This window comes from Artemia sp. Qi Xiang Cuo, chromosome 10 (assembly GCF_049724085.1).
Source record: "Artemia sp. Qi Xiang Cuo chromosome 10, ASM4972408v1, whole genome shotgun sequence".
Lineage (NCBI taxonomy): Eukaryota > Metazoa > Arthropoda > Branchiopoda > Anostraca > Artemiidae > Artemia > Artemia sp. Qi Xiang Cuo.
In genome coordinates this window covers 27,497,158-27,513,611 of record NC_142803.1, presented here as the reverse complement: position 1 = coordinate 27,513,611, position 16,454 = coordinate 27,497,158, and the positions used below count along the sequence as shown (strand labels likewise).

At 35.6% G+C, this 16,454-nt stretch overlaps 1 protein-coding gene across 1 annotated transcript in view; it reads left to right on the top strand.

Annotated features, from left to right (window-relative positions):
• Positions 1-2,158: 2,158 nt before the first annotated feature.
• The window catches only part of LOC148947627 (myosin light chain kinase, smooth muscle-like), a 335,162-nt gene continuing 320,866 nt past the window's right edge, over positions 2,159-16,454 (top strand). Inside the window, exons 1-4 of the mRNA XM_089095960.1 lie at positions 2,159-2,166; positions 2,546-2,682; positions 4,014-4,115; positions 6,466-6,597. Of these exons, the coding sequence (XP_088952086.1) occupies positions 2,159-2,166; positions 2,546-2,682; positions 4,014-4,115; positions 6,466-6,597 (379 nt within the window). The remainder of the gene's footprint in view (positions 2,167-2,545; positions 2,683-4,013; positions 4,116-6,465; positions 6,598-16,454) is intronic.

Genomic DNA, 16,454 nt, shown 5'->3' with positions numbered 1-16,454 from the left:
GGGGCAAACCCCCTAATATACGTATTAAAAATATATGAATATAGAAGTTCGTTACGTAAGTTACGTATATTTATTACTAATAAAAACGTTCCTTAATAAAATTCAACAAGTTTTGAGAAAGCCATTTAACCAAATAAAAGTAAAATTAATATGCAAATTTTGTTTTAATTATTCATGCACGGTGAGCTAAAATCAAAACCTGCATTAATTAAAAAACGTTCACAAATGAAATAAAAAAAAAGTTTTTTTTAATTGAAAGTAAGGAACGACGTTAAAACTTAAAACGAACAGAAATTATTCCGTATATGAAAGGGGCTGTCCCCTCCTCAACGCCTCGCTCTTTACGCTAAAGTTTGACTTTCTCACAACTCAATTTTTGTAAACAATAAAATTTTGTTTTAATTGCAAACTTTTTTAATTAACTTTAACAAAATTCACACCATCAGATTTAGCTTATCAACGAACATTATTAAAGAAGCTTCAAACTCCTATCTGCAAAAATGTGGAATTTTGCATTTTTAATTAACTTTAACGAAAATTACATCATCACATTCAGCTTATCAGAGAACCCCTATTAAAGAAGTTTCACGCTCCTATCTGCAAAAAGGTGGAAATTTGCATTTTTTGCTCGAAGAAAGATCACGATGCGTGCCCTCCAAAAAATGGAGGGCAACTAGATCCCCTCCCACGCTCATTTTTTTTTCTCAAAGTCACCCGGTTAAAATTTTGACAAAGTTCCCAGGGGAAGGGCTGCAAGATATGAACTTTGCCCATTGCTTACATATTGTATTGGTTATTGGGAAGTATACAGACATTTTCAGGAAGGATTTTTTTCTGGGGGGGGGGGGGTGGAGGACGGGGTTACTCGGGAGAATTTTTCCGGGGAGGATGTTTGTTTGGGGCAAGGGACATTTCTATGAACGGTGCGCCGGATTTCCAAGCATTATTTAAAAAAAGATCAGAAACTAAATTAAAAAAAACAACAAGTTCTTTCAACTGAAAGTAAGAAGCAACATTAGAACTTAAAACGAACAGAAATTATTACGTATATGAAGGGGTTCGCCCCCAATTCAATAACTCGCTTTTTACGCTACTGTTTTTGTTAGCGCTTTCAAAAAAGCTATCTATTCTAATTAAACGGCCTTTTTGATTCTGGGGTTTGTTAATTAATTTTTTTTTTAACTTTTAAATTAAAGAGCGTGGTTTTGAGTAAGGGGAGAACCCCCTCATATACGTAATAACATATACGTAATAATAAAAAAAACAAAAAAACAAGCGATACGGCTCAAGAGTAATAGAAGCTTTTTAACATTGAATTTTGATGCAGTTAAATGCATCGACAGAATTGGCTTACAAAGTTAATTCTTAATATATAAATTTTATCATTTTTAGCACTGCTAATTAAATACTACAATCCTCAAATTAATTGTTCGATTTGCTAAAGAGGAAGGAAACATCCTCTACTAGTGAAAGAATTTTAATGAAAATCCCACCGTCAGATTCAGCGTATCACAAAACCCTATTACATAGGTTTCAAGCTCATATCTACAAAAATCTGCAACTATATCTGCAACGTATTTTTTGCCAGAAGAAAAATATACGAATATAGAAGTTCGTTACGTAAGTTAATTTGTAAATTACGAAAGAACCAAATTTAGAGACAGCCATTTAGCAAAAGAAAAGTAAAAATTTTATGCAAATTTTGTTTACTTATTCAACGACGGTGAGCCAAAATAAAAGTTGCATTAACTAAAAAACGATCAGAAATTAATTAAAAAAATAAGTTTTTTAAACTGAAAGTAAGGAGTGACATTACAACTTAAAACGAACAGAAATTATTCCGTATATGAAAGGGGCTGTCCCCTCCTCAACGCTTCGCTCTTTACGCTAAAGTTTGACTCTGTCTCACAACTTTATTTTTTAAAACAAGAAAAAACTTTAGCGTAAAGAGCGAGGCGTTGAGGAGGGGACAGCCCCTTTCATATACGGAATATTCTGTTCGTTTTAAGTTTTAATGTCGCTCCTTACTTTCAGCTTAAAAAACTTGTTTTTTTTAAATTAATAATAGAAAGCAATAAGTTAATCAAGTTTATCTTAGGCCAGAGGATTTATGCTTAAAGCATTGACATAGAAAAGTTGTATCTTTATCGTAAAGAATATGGGGCTGTGATTGGGGGGGGGTATTCCCCTTATTTATAGGAACATTTACTCTCATTTTAAGTTATTGTATTGCTTTTTGTTTCCATTTCAAGAAAAACAAAAACTATCCCTCTTATTTAAATTCAGTCCATTCAATTCTATAATAAAGAAAACTTAAAATTAACTAAACCTCGGTTAACCTCCAAAGAAACATATAGAAAAAACGCGCTGTAGTGGGCTATTTATATACACTTAACAATTTAACTGATCTTTCGCTGAAGATGAAAAATTTTTTGGATTATTGGTTCAATTTTCAGATTGATTGTTAGTTAGATTGACTCTTCAATATTTAAAATACAAAGCAACCTAGAATAAACAAAAATAAAGTTTGATTGTTTATTTTCAGGCTGGTCGTAATATCTCCTTGCTTAAGCGACGTTGGACAATATACGTGCTTCGCAGAGAACCGTGTCTGGAAAGATGAAATTTCCTGTTTTGTTTCTCTTCCAGAGGAAATCATTTCTCGGAGTCTACCTATTACAAGTAAGCAACATTTCCACGTAAACTCATTTAACATAGGGAGTAAATTTGGCACTTGTGTATTATTCAGTACACACTCGAGAAGCGAAGTTAGGTTAATCTTAATGAAATATACCAAAATATGATGAAAATATAATAGGTTAGTTTAGGTCGATAATTCTTTTTTCTTCAAATGCCTAGCTCTCGCTCACACCAGGCCACAGTCGACAATTCGTAAACCCATAAATAAATGAAACGAACTGCAGTAACAAATGGTGTTCTTCTGTTAGCAAACCACGCATTCACTATCTTCTATCACTTTAGATAACATCTTCTATCACTATACGTTACAAAATAAATGAGTTTTGTTGCTATGTAACCGGTTTGTTCTCAAGTGCGCACTGAATAATACACAAGTACCGTACATTTATTAGCTTGAACAAAATAAGCTTTCTTTTAGAAATAAACTAATTGCACCACTGAAAGAAAGTTCAGTAGTAATAGGCACTACTATCATGAGCATGGCTTGGTCTCGTCAAGGGTAATATGATCCCCGTCTTCCCAGGATGGGACCTGAATTAAAAAATTATCCCATTCTACATAGACGCTATACGTTTGTTTTAGAAAGGTTATCAAGTCTCGTTGCCGAGTCATGGGAAAATTCTCAATCTATTTCACGCATGGTCCCAAAGTGGCCCTTCGTCTGGTTCTCCTCCAACTTTAGTATTTGAATTTACTCTCCCTTTTGGGAAACCTGGACGAGTACATGCGTGATACCCGTGTCCGATTTTGTCTTTGACTTTTCAAACGTGCAAATTAGCTTCTTTTAAGTCCACATTTAGAAGAAGAGACGAAGTAGTATCAATTTGATATCATCTGATTCCTGATCATTTTTACAAAGTGTTGAGAATTTTTCACCAGTCTGAATGGTAAAAATTTAAACTTTTAAGATTTATTTAAAATAATCCCTAAAAATAACTTGGAATAGATGAGCTAACATTAATGATTCTGACAGGGCCATTTTTTATAAACTTTCAACGATTTTTTATAGTTAGCTCGCAGTGGCTTCAGTTCATCAAATGTTAGAGGAGAGGGCAAGATGTATTCTTTAATCTAAGGAGGGTAAATTTATTGTTTTTTTTCGGTTTTTCTGTGAAAATACAAAAAATGGCATTTTCCAACGAAAATACCAAAAAGTGTATTTTCATAATCCAGAGAGGGAAGGGGGATAAATGATATCCCTTCCCCTACACTTTGTAATTGACACCATTTTAACCTTGTGCACAATCATCACCTCTTTAATTTATGATAATTACCGTACTTCCAGCTATTCAATACACATTTTGTTTTTGCAGTTCCCAAATTGGTTCATGTTGATGCACCAAAAATAGTGCGAGGACTTTCTGATCAAGAAATTTTTCTGGGTGGAACCATCGTTTGGTTAGTGGAAGTGACAGGTAAGAGTTGTTTCCTATGTATATCTTTAATTTTATTTCATTTGAGACTCAAAGTCTGGCATAAAAACTTATATTTCGCTTAGCCTCACTGGCTTGAGAAGCCGAGAATCACAAGAAAAAATCGTCTATTCAAACAGTTCGTGGTAAAGAACTGTAAGTAAGGAGCGACCCGGCTCAATAGTAACCGAAACTCTTAAAAAACGGACTTTTGATACCAATAGATACATCAGAAGAATCAAATTTTTATGCTGATTTCAAATATATAAGTTTCATCAAATTTAGGCTTACTCATTAAAAGTTACGCGTTTTTTTTTTATTTTAGCGTAAAGAGCGAGGTATTGACTAGGGGGGCGAACCCCTCATATACGTAATAACTTCTGTTCGCTTTAAGTTTTAATGTTGCTCCTTACTTTCAGTTTAAAAAAACTTGTTTTTTCTTATTTAATCTCCCGTAAAGTCCTCTAGAGACGCAAACATTATATGGCTACATTTTTGGATACTCTTGTCCTGACGGGAAGAAAATTAAAAGGGACAAAACAAAATAGCAACCTCATTTCATTCGTTTTCTCTTCTTTTGCAATCGGCTAAACATTGCATAAAATAGAAAGATTTGTGGTAGAGTCGAAGGGAAAATCGGTAAATAAATTCATTCAATAAAAGTTTTTCTACAGGTCGTCTTGAATGTATTTTGTGAATACATTCACAAAATACATTCATCAGGGTTACTAAGTGAAATACGCAATTGTGTCCTATTTCGAAATAATCGACCAAGCAGATTAGATCAAAGTTATGGATTAGATTATCGAGTTAACTTAAATTTAATAATTAATGTAATTTATTTAATTTGCTTTAAAAATGAAAGGTGCCTGTCATTATATATTCATAACTGTACTGTACTAGAGTTGTTGCAAACAACAAACTGTTCAGGATTCTTCGGCAGTGGAATTATACTGTTGACATAGACATCTAATACTGTGCCTCCACCTAATGTCTTAAAGGGGGCCGTTCTTTCACCTGACTTGAGACTCCAAATTTTCACTGTTCCAAATAATGTGACCCCGTTGAAATTAGTGCAAAAACGGTTTTTTTTTAGCGGAAGCAAAATAAGTTACTCAGTCCCCGTCAAGGGTGGATCCAGGATTTTTTTTCGGAGGGGGGGGGGGTTACTAATTTTGGACGCAGTTTTCGACTAATTTTACTGATTTTTACCTAGGTTTTACTAATTTTCGAGTTATTTTCGACTCAGCCAAAAGTTTTGAGGGGGGGGGGGGTTCAAACCGGGTAATCTCCCCCTGGATACGGCCTTGGTCCACGTGTTTCAACAAAACAAGAAAACGGTAAATTTTCCAAAACAGGACAATTTAGATTAGAACATCTACACACGCTCCTCTGCTACCCCAGTCTGTTCAAAGCTTCATTTTTTACTCCATTTCCTGATGTCCCAGTTTCCTTATGACCTCTTTCCACCTAACTTGAGGACCCTCTGCTTCTCGGCTGGCCTACATAAATCGCCATGAAGCGCTAGTTTCTGTCACCAATAAAATGATGGCCAAATAATTTCTTTGGTCGATAATCCATAAAACTCCGAACTAAAGGGGTTTGATCCTTGCCATAATTCTTAACAGTTGCACTGATTTGCACTGATTTGCACTGATTTTAAAAGCTAAGATTGGTTTTTAGTGAGAGACAAATGCCAAAGGGGACATGCGTATTCAAGAGAAGGGCGAATAAAAGATACGTAGAATTTGACATTTACCATAATTTTTATCATAGAATTTACCATAGTTAACAATTCTAAAGGATGGTAAACTCAAGGGCTAGTAATTTAGAGGATGGTTTAGGAAGGTTTAATGTCGGCTCTTTGTCTTTCCGTTGAAATTATTTACTTTTTTTAATTTCTGGTTCTTCGAAGATTGAAAGTTCTTAAGACCCTGAAGTCTAGCTGTTAAGGAGCTCTTCAACAAACAAAAAGAAATTTAGAATCCCCTAACTTGTTTCGAAGATTTCGAAGAAGAATCTGGGAAACTGTTATTTAAAAATGAACCACCTACCTGGAAAAAACTATGATCTCCTATTCATTCCCGTACAGCTATAGTTGATTCATTTTCAATATTACACTGAATTCCGAATAGTAAGTTAGAGCAAGATAGACCACCGTATATTGAAGGTGCTAGAATTTTGAAGTTTTTGTATTTTGGAATAAAAACTCAGTATTTTTGCGTCTTTTTTCAATTTTTCCAGTTTTTTCTGTTGCTTTTTTGGAAGCAAACATAATAGTCATAGATACAATTTTCGTGATTCTTTTAAGTGATTCTTATGACATTGTACATTGAAATTATTACCTTATTAGGGTGTCCAGTACCAGAAGCTGAATGGCTCCATGAAGGCCGGTCAGTATTTCCAAGTCCAAAAGTTAGAACATCTATACCACGACCTTGGGAATATCAGTTGATAATATATAATATAACAGCGTCTGATCTTGGTAAGAAATATCTTTGTTATCTTTCGAAATGAGCTCTAGTTTATACTTTCGCATTGCCAATCATTGGAATAGTCGACCATTATTAATAAAATGAGATATTGCATTAACCTCCCTTAAGTCTTATTAAAAAACTATTTTACCTTCTATATAGTTTTTCTCGTTTTATTTTTTACCTCTTTTCTCAATGTTTAAGAGTTTATGTATAAGGTATTTCTTTTTTGGAGGCAAGGCCGTATGCAGGGAGGTAGGTTAGGGGGTTTGAACCTCCCCCCCCCTAAATGATGTTCCGACTCGTAAAAACGTAACAAAAATGAATATAAACAAATTTGTATGCGTTTTATGAAGGTTTTTTGTGTAAACCCCCTCCCCCCGAAAAAAATCCTTTTTACCTCCCCCCCCCCAAAAAAAAGATCCTTAATATGGCCCTTTTTGGAGGATTCATTATTAAATTCAGGCAGGTCTATAAAAATAACTTTGAGATTAAACTAATTAAGCTAAGTTGAATTTAAACTGAAATCCAATTTATGTCTGTTTTAAATTGAAATCCTATTTTATGTAAGTTAAATCCAATTCAGTTTAAAACCGTTAATAACCGTTAAAATCCGTAAATAACCGTTAATTTTTTTTGTGTACCCCCAAAAAATCTTTGAGTAAATCCCCCCCCCTCGAAAAAAATCTAGGTACAGTCCTGCCTGAAATCCATTGGAAATGGTGTCAGATCAAAATAAAAAGTGCACCATTGGAATCAGCATGGTCGAAAACCTTTTGTAGGGTAATTACAGTCCTTTTTAAGTGACCAAAAAGATTGGATGGCAGCTAGCCCCCTCCACAAAAAGTTTCCTCCCCCCAAAGTCGTCCTATAAAAATTTTGAGATATCCATTTTGTTCAATAAAGTTCAAAGGTCCAATAAGTAAGGTTTTGATGATGATTAATTAATCAAACTTTTTCCACAAAATAAGTTTTTAAGAGAAAAGTAAAGAACTCCATTTAACCAAAAATTTACAAAAATAAAATAGAATATTCTACAGAGCGTGTAACTATCATAAATCAGCATCGAGAAATACATGAGACCCAAAACGAGCAGAAATTACAATGAATAACCCAGTCAAACTCAAAACAAGCAGAAATTAACATAAATTGGGCTCAAAACCTCTATGCTTTCCCAAGACCAGAAAATAATTTGCACTTTACTGAAAAAAATATAAATTTTTTTACTTTTATAACATTAATTAATCAAAAAATATTAAGATTTTGATTACTAAATATCAGTAAATGTATATTAAACTGAAAATACACATTCATTTGTATTTTTTTCAGTAAAATGCAAATTATGTTCTGACCTTGGGAAGGTATACGGGTTTTGAGCTCTATTCATGTTAATTTTTGCTTGTTTTGAGTTTAAATCGGTTATTTATTGTAATTTCTGTTCGTTTTGGGTTTCATTTATTTATTGATACTGATATGTGGTAGTTTCACGCTTGGTAGATTATTTGATTTTATTTTTGCTCATTTTTTGTTTAATAGAGTTCGTTACTTTTCTTAGAAAAATTTACCTTGATGAATAAGTTTTTTTAATTAAATTTCGCTTGTTTTATATCGGCATAGTCTTTTCAGAGAAAAAGAAAATGCTATTTTAAATCTTTTCGTTTTTTTAAGAATTTATAGTTTGGACTGCTATTTGTATGCCGGAAAAAATTTTCAGCAATTTTTAACAACATTCACCGTCTGGAAAATCTGGAAACAAATAGTAGTGTTTAATTTACGTTCATACCTCCTCTAGTTGATCTGAAATGGAAACTTGATACCATTCACAAAAAAATCTGTTTACTTTCTTTGATAGCTTGGATACACTTACGCTATTGTGATTTGGTTAAATTTTAAGAGCAGAAGCAGCCCCAAAAGTTTGAACATAATACCCTCAGTCGTTCTTGGGATACTGCTGAGATGCCTTATTGGGAATTAGCATTAAACACAGTACATTTTGATTTAATCTTAAGGCAACATTTAGTTTTTAAACATAAAGGCAAACGGGGGCTAGGCATGGGAGGGGGATTAGTTTCCCTCCAATCACTTTCGACTATTAAAAAGGGCATCAGCCCCTTCTATTTTCAATCGAATGAGCCCTTTTGAAGTTTCTACGACAACGCCTTCAATAAAAACCTTATTTGCCCCCAGGGCATAACTTAAAATCCTTGCACCGACTACTCCGAGGGGGCCATTATCCTAAAAAACAAAATTTCCATAACTTTCAACTACGTTGAACAAAATGGATATCTCAACATTTTAATTAGATGTGTTTGTGAAAATGGTGGGCGTGAGAGGGGCGTTAGTCGCTATCCAATCACTTTCAACTGTTAAAAAAGGCACTAGCGCTTTCAATTGCCAATTGAATGAGCCCTTTTGAAGTTTCTACGACAACGCTTTCAATAAAAACTTTATATGCCCCCAGGGCATAACCTACAACCCTTGCTCTGAGGGCGGTTGGGGGAGGGGATGTCATCCTTAAAGACATAATTTCCAAAACTTTCAACTACGTTGAATAAAATGGCTATCTAAAAATTTTGATTGGATGTGTTTGGGGAAAAGGTGGGCGTGAGAGGGGGGTCGGTTGCCTTCAAGTCACTTTCGCTTATTAAAAAGGGTACTAGTCCTTTGAACTTCAAATCGAATGAGCCCTTTTTCAAGTTTCTACGACAAAGATTTCAATATAAACCTTATATGACCCCAGGGCATAACTTATAATCCTTGCCCTGAGGGTTGTGGGGGAGTGTCCTCCTGAAAAATTTGTTTTCTGTCTGGAAATCAACTACGCTGAACAAAATGGCTATCTCATATTTTTTATTGGATGTATTTGGGGGAATGATTGGTGTGGGGGGGGGGGGGGCTAGTTGCCCTCCAATCACTTTAGACTATTAAACAGGGCACTAGCGCTTTGAATTTCCAATCGAATGATCTTTTATTGAAGTTTCTACGACAACGCCTTCTTTAAAAACCTTATATATATCCCCTGGGCATAACTTAAAACCCTTGCCCTGAGGGATGTTTGGGCGTGTCCTCCTCAAAAACATATTTTCTATCTGGAAATCAACTACGCTGAACAAAATGGCTATCTCAAAATTTTGATTTGATGTGTCTGGGGGAATGAAGGGCGTGAGGGGGGCTAGTTGCCCTCCAATCACTTTTGACTATTAAAAAGGGTATTAGCTCTTTGAATTTCCAATCGAATGAGCCTGTTTTGAAGTTTCTACGACAACGTCTTCTATAAAAACCTTATATGCCCCCAGGGCATAACTTAAAACCCTTGCCCCGAGGGTTTTGGGGGAGTGTCCTCCTCAAAAACATATTTTATATCTGGAAATCAACTACGCTGAAAAAAATAGACATCTCAAAATTGTGATTGTATGTGGGGGGAGGGTTGATGGGCGTGGGGGGGGGCTACTAGTCCTAAAATCCCAGTTGAATATTAAAAAGGGCACAAACAACTCCAATTTCGAAACGAATGAGCCCCTTTTGAAGTTTCTACGACAACTCCTTCGATACGAAGTGCCCGGGCATAGAGAAAAAACCAAAAAAAAAAAAAAAACACATTGTGCCCACATCGTTCTTTACTTAGGCAGCGCTGGCGCGCTGCCTATGATATGACCCTCCATAGGCCCTAGGGAAGGGCTGTACGTGGTATTGGGCGTTTTGGTATCGTGTGTATCAGAGTTTTTTAAGGTGATTTCGTGCCTTCTATCATGGCTGCAGCAGTAGCTACAACCTAGTAAAGAGCACACCACAGCCCATACTAACCAAAAGTTGAAAAGCGTATTTTGAAAAAATCTGCCTAATGAGGAAAAATTGAATTTGACATTAGTTCAGAAATGACAACTATTATTTCGGTTAATCTTAAAGGTAAAAGTTTATTGAGAAAACAAATTTAAGATGATTTTGAAAAAGAGCCTGAGGCCCCTCGAAAATGGCATCGGATCAAAATCAAAACTGCACTATTGTAAGCAGTATTGTCAAAAATCTTGCATAGGTTTATTAGAGTCCCCCACCTTGAACAACAAAGAAAATCACTTTTGCATGGGTAACACTGATGTTCCATCTTTTGTCCTTTTTTTAACCAGGGCTAGCGAGTTACGTGAATAACATAAAGAGATATTTAATAGATCATTCAAACAGAAATTAAAATTGCTAAAGTCCTTTTTTAAGCGACCAAAAAGATTGGAAGGCAGCTAACTCCCCCCCCCAACAACCCCTTCTCCTAAAATCGCCCGATCAGAATTATGAGATAGCAATTTTTTAGCATAGTCGAAAGGTCGAATAACCATACTTTTGATGAAGACCTGACAATCCATAGTCGCTGGAAAAAGGGCTGTAACTTAGGCAATTATGGTCCTATAAAATCAATTGGATTAAATTACATTAATAGAGTTCGTAGTTCAGTCAATAGAGCTTGGACTTGAAATTAGTGCGTCAAAGGTTCAATTCCTTAAAGGTTTTTTTCAATCATGGTTTTGTGCCTTCTATTTGATTATGTGGATAACCTCTATTTGTTAAGGCATGCTACGGTAATTCTTAACCAATGTTGTTTGTCCTACCGCGCCAAAAAATTATAAGATTTGAGCGATCTTGAGCTTGATTTATTTTCTGATAATTTCTTGATGAAAAAAAAACTTCACTTTTGTTTCACATTTTCTTTTAGTATTTCAGAAAAAAATTAAATCAAGTTATTCGAATTCGTCAGTTAATTTGTCCGAGAGGGCGAGGGTTCGAATCAGTAGAGATGGGGGTGTTACTCGTGACCCCACACCATATATGGGCAAAGAGTCATTAGGGAGAACACGTTGTTAATGGGGTCAATGACCTAAATTGATTGCGTAATCAAAGTGTGTCAACAACAACAACATCGACCTTGACATTCGCTGAGAGCGTGCACTTACAACAACAACAACATCGACCTTGGAACACCTGTGCTGTCGACCTCAATTCACCTATCGTGAATCAATAATTCCCCTTAGAAACAACAAATTAATTCCCCTTTCTTGACAGATCAATCAACCAATGACATCATCTGTCAGACTTTAAAAATTTTCGCCTAGAAACGATTCTCCAGGAATAGATCCAAGTTATTAATGTCATTGCCTCGGAAACAACTCTTTTGGTCGAACTCCAAAGGATATTAATAGCCAAAGGCCATGTAAACAATTCTCCAAGAAACATCTTAGCGATGAATTGTTTTAGCGCGGGAATCAGGTTTCTTATTAATTTGAAATGCATTAGCGCAGAGATGCCAAAAACAAAAGGAACACGCTGAAATTACGTTTAGGGATTATTTGGGCGAAACTGTTTTAGACAGGTTATGGAACTATTTCGGCGAAACAGTTAGAGACATTTTAAAAGATGATTTTTGAAGAGATTTTAGAAGAGAATTTAATGGTGAAACTCTGTGGTCGTTATAATACACAAGTTTCATTTGAACAGTGTTGTGAGGTCCTCTAACCCAACCCCAAAGGGTTCCAATCCTCCTACCCCAACCCCAAAGGGTTCCGATCCCCCACCCCAACCCCGAAGGAAGCCCCCAGTACTCAAAGGACCCCCAAGCTCCCAAAGAGCCCCAGCCCCCCAAACGCCCTCCTCAGACCCTCAAAGGCCCTCCTCTGGTCCTCAAAAAGCCCCCGGACCCCCAAAGGGCACCCTGGACCCCAGAGGCCCTCCCCCCGGTCCTCAAAGGTCCCCCGGGCCCGAGAAGCACCGCGGGCCCGGAATGCGCCGCATGGGGATGCGCCGCAGGGGGATGCACCGCGGGTCAGGGGAAGCGCCGCAGGGATGCACCGCAGGGATGCGCCGCAGGGGATGCGCCGCAGGGATGCGCCGCAGGGATGTGCTGCAGGGATGCGCCGCAGGGATGCGCCGCAGGAATGCGCCGCAGGAATGCGCCGCTTTTTTTTGTTAGAGTTCTAGTTTACTTAGCTTTTTATTTTCTCTGGAGAAATTAGAATTGAATTATGTTCTTTGGTAAAATTCAGAAGAGAACTTTAATATTCACGATCAAAGTATAACTTTTCCTATCTTCAATGAAAAATTTGGAACAGAACTTTAAATTTTTTCATCTCGATGTGAAAAGTCGGAACTGAATTTAAGAAAATTTAGAATTAAAGTGAAACTTTTCATCTTCACTGAAAATAATCACAATCTTAGTATAACTTTTCCAATCTTCTACGGAAAAATTTAGAACTGAACTTTAAATTTTTTCATCTCTTTGAGAAAGGTCGGAATTGAATTTAAGAAAATTTAGAATTAAAGTGAAACTTTTATCTTCATGGAAAATAATCTGTGGAAGCTTTTTATTTTCTCTGGAGAAATTAGAATTGAATTATGTTCTTTGGTAAAATTCAGAAGAGAACTTGAACTTTTCTATCTTCCATGAAAAATTTGGAACAGTATTTAAATTTTTCATCTCTTTGAGAAAAATCTGAACTGAAGTGTAAATTTTTATATTATTTTAGGAAAATAGAATTGATATGGGCACACACACAAAAACTCAAACACACACACAAAAACTTACACACACACACACAAAAACTTACACACAAAAAAAAACTTACACACACACAAAAACTCACACACACACAAAAACTTACACGCACACAAAAACTTACACGCACACAAAAACTTACACACACACATAAAATTAAACATACACACAAAAAATTACACACACAAAAAAAAAATCACACACACAAAAAAACTTACACACACACAAAAAATTACACACACAAAAAAACTTACACACACACAAAAACTTACACTCACACAAAAACTTACACACAAACAAAAACTTAGACCCACACAAAAACTTATACACACAAAAACTTATACACACACAAAAACTTACACACACACAAAAACTTACACACACACAAAAAACTTACACACACACAAAAACTTACACACACACAAACAAACTTACACACACAAAAAAAAACTAAAACAAACAAAAAAACTTACACACAAACAAAAACTTACACACACACACACAAAACTTACACACACACAAAAACTAACACACAAACGCCAAAACATACACAGACAAAAACTTACACACACACACACACACACACACATACACACACTTATACACACACACACACACACACACACAAACTTACACACACAAAAACTTACACACACACACACACACACACAAACTTACACACACACACAAAAAACTTACACCCACACACAAAAGCTTAGACACTCACAAACTTAGACGCACACACAAAAACTTACACCCACACGCAAAAACTTACATGCACACAAAAACTTACATTCACGCAAAACCTGACACACACGCACAAAAACTTACACACACACAAACAATTACACACACAAAACAAAAACTTACACACACACAAAAACTTACACACACACACACACAAAAACTTACACATGCACACGAAAACTTATATGCACACGAAAACTTACAAACACACGAAAACTTACAAACACAAGTAAAAAATTACAAACGAACACTAAAAGAAACGCACAAAATTTCACACACACACACACACACAAACGTACGCCAACACCCACAAATTTAGAACCACACAAAAACATAAAAGCACACAAAAACGTACACACACAAAAACTTACACACACACACAAAAACTTACACACACACAAGAAAACTTACACACACACACGAAAACTTACGACACACACACATACATACAAAAAACTTACACATGCACACGAAAACTTACATGCACATAAAAACTTACATGCACACAAAAACTTACACACACTAAAAAAATATTATACGCACACAAAAACAATTACACACACACACACGAAAAATTACACAAACAGACACAAAAACTTACACACACACACACACAAAAACTTACACACACACATGAAAACTTACACACACACACACGAAAAATTACACACACACGCCAAAACTTACACACACAAAAAAACTTACACACACACACACACACACAAAAACTTACACATTCACACTAAAACTTATATTCACACAAAAACTTACATTCACACAAAAAATAACACATACACAAACACACACACACACACAAAACTCACCCACACAAACACACTAAAACTTACACACACACGCCAAAACTTACACACACACACACACAAAAACTTACACATGCACACGAAAACTTACATGCACACAAAAACTTACATGCACACAAAAACATACACACACACACACACACAAAACTCACACACACACACACACACGAAAACTTACACACACACGCAAAAACTTACACACACAAAAAAACTTAAACACACACCCACACACACACACACACACACACACACAAAAACATACACAGGAACACAACAAAAAAACACACGCACACGCACAAAAAAACTTACAAACACACACACACACACAAACACTGACACACACACACACGAAAACTCACACACACACGCCAAAACTTACACACACAAAACAACACATATACACACACACACACACACACAAACTTATACACACACACACACAAAAAACATACACACACACACACGTACACACAAAATTACAAACACACAAAAAAAAATACACCCACACACAAAAGCTTAGACACACAAAAACTTACATACACAAACAAAAACTTACACCCACACGCCAAATCTTACAAGCACACAAAAACTTACATGCACACAAAAACTTACACACACACACACAAAACTTACACACACGCACAAAAACTTACACACAAACACAAAAACTAACACCCACCCCAAAACTTACACACACACACAAAAGCTTAGACACACAAAAACTTACACTCACACACAAAAACTTACACCCACACGCAAAAACTTACATGCACACAAAAACTTACATGCACGCAAAAACTTACACACACACACAAAATCTTACACACACGAACAAAAACTTACACAAACACAAAACTTACACACACACAAAAACTTACACAAACACACACAAAAACTTACACACATACGAAAACATACACGCACATAAAAACTTATACACAAACACACACGAAAACTTACACACACACGTAAAAACATTCACACACACGAGAAGACACACACACAAACATACTCACCCACACACACACAAAAACTTACACCCACACTCAAATACTTACATCCACAAAAAAACTTACATGGAAAAAAAACCATAAAAAAAAACAAAAAATTACACACACGCACAAACAAAAAAAAAATAGAAAAAAAATACAAAACACCGATAAAAAATAAGCACACACACACACACACACACAAAAAAAAAAAAATAAAAAGAAAACGAAAAAAAAAAAGCAAAAGAGAACAAAAAATCAAAAACAAAAAATCAAACACGCACAAATCTTAAATGAACAAACAAAGAAATACACACACACAAACGAACAATTAAACACACACACTAAAAATTACACACACACACACAAAAACTGACACACACACAATAAAACTAACACACACACACCAACACTTACACACACACGCCAAAACTAACACACACACACAAACAAACATCACACACACACACAAAAACTTACACATGCACACTAAAACTTACATGCACAAAAAAAATTACATTCACAAAAAAAATTACACACACAAACACAAACAAACACACAAAACTCACACACACTCGAAAACTTACACACACTCGACGAAACTTACACACACACAAACTCTCACACACACACACACACAAAATCTTATACATTCACACTAAAACTTACATTCATACAAAAACTTACATGAACACAGAAACATACACACACACACACACACACAAAACTCACACACACACACACACACGAAAAAATACACACTCACGCAAAAACAG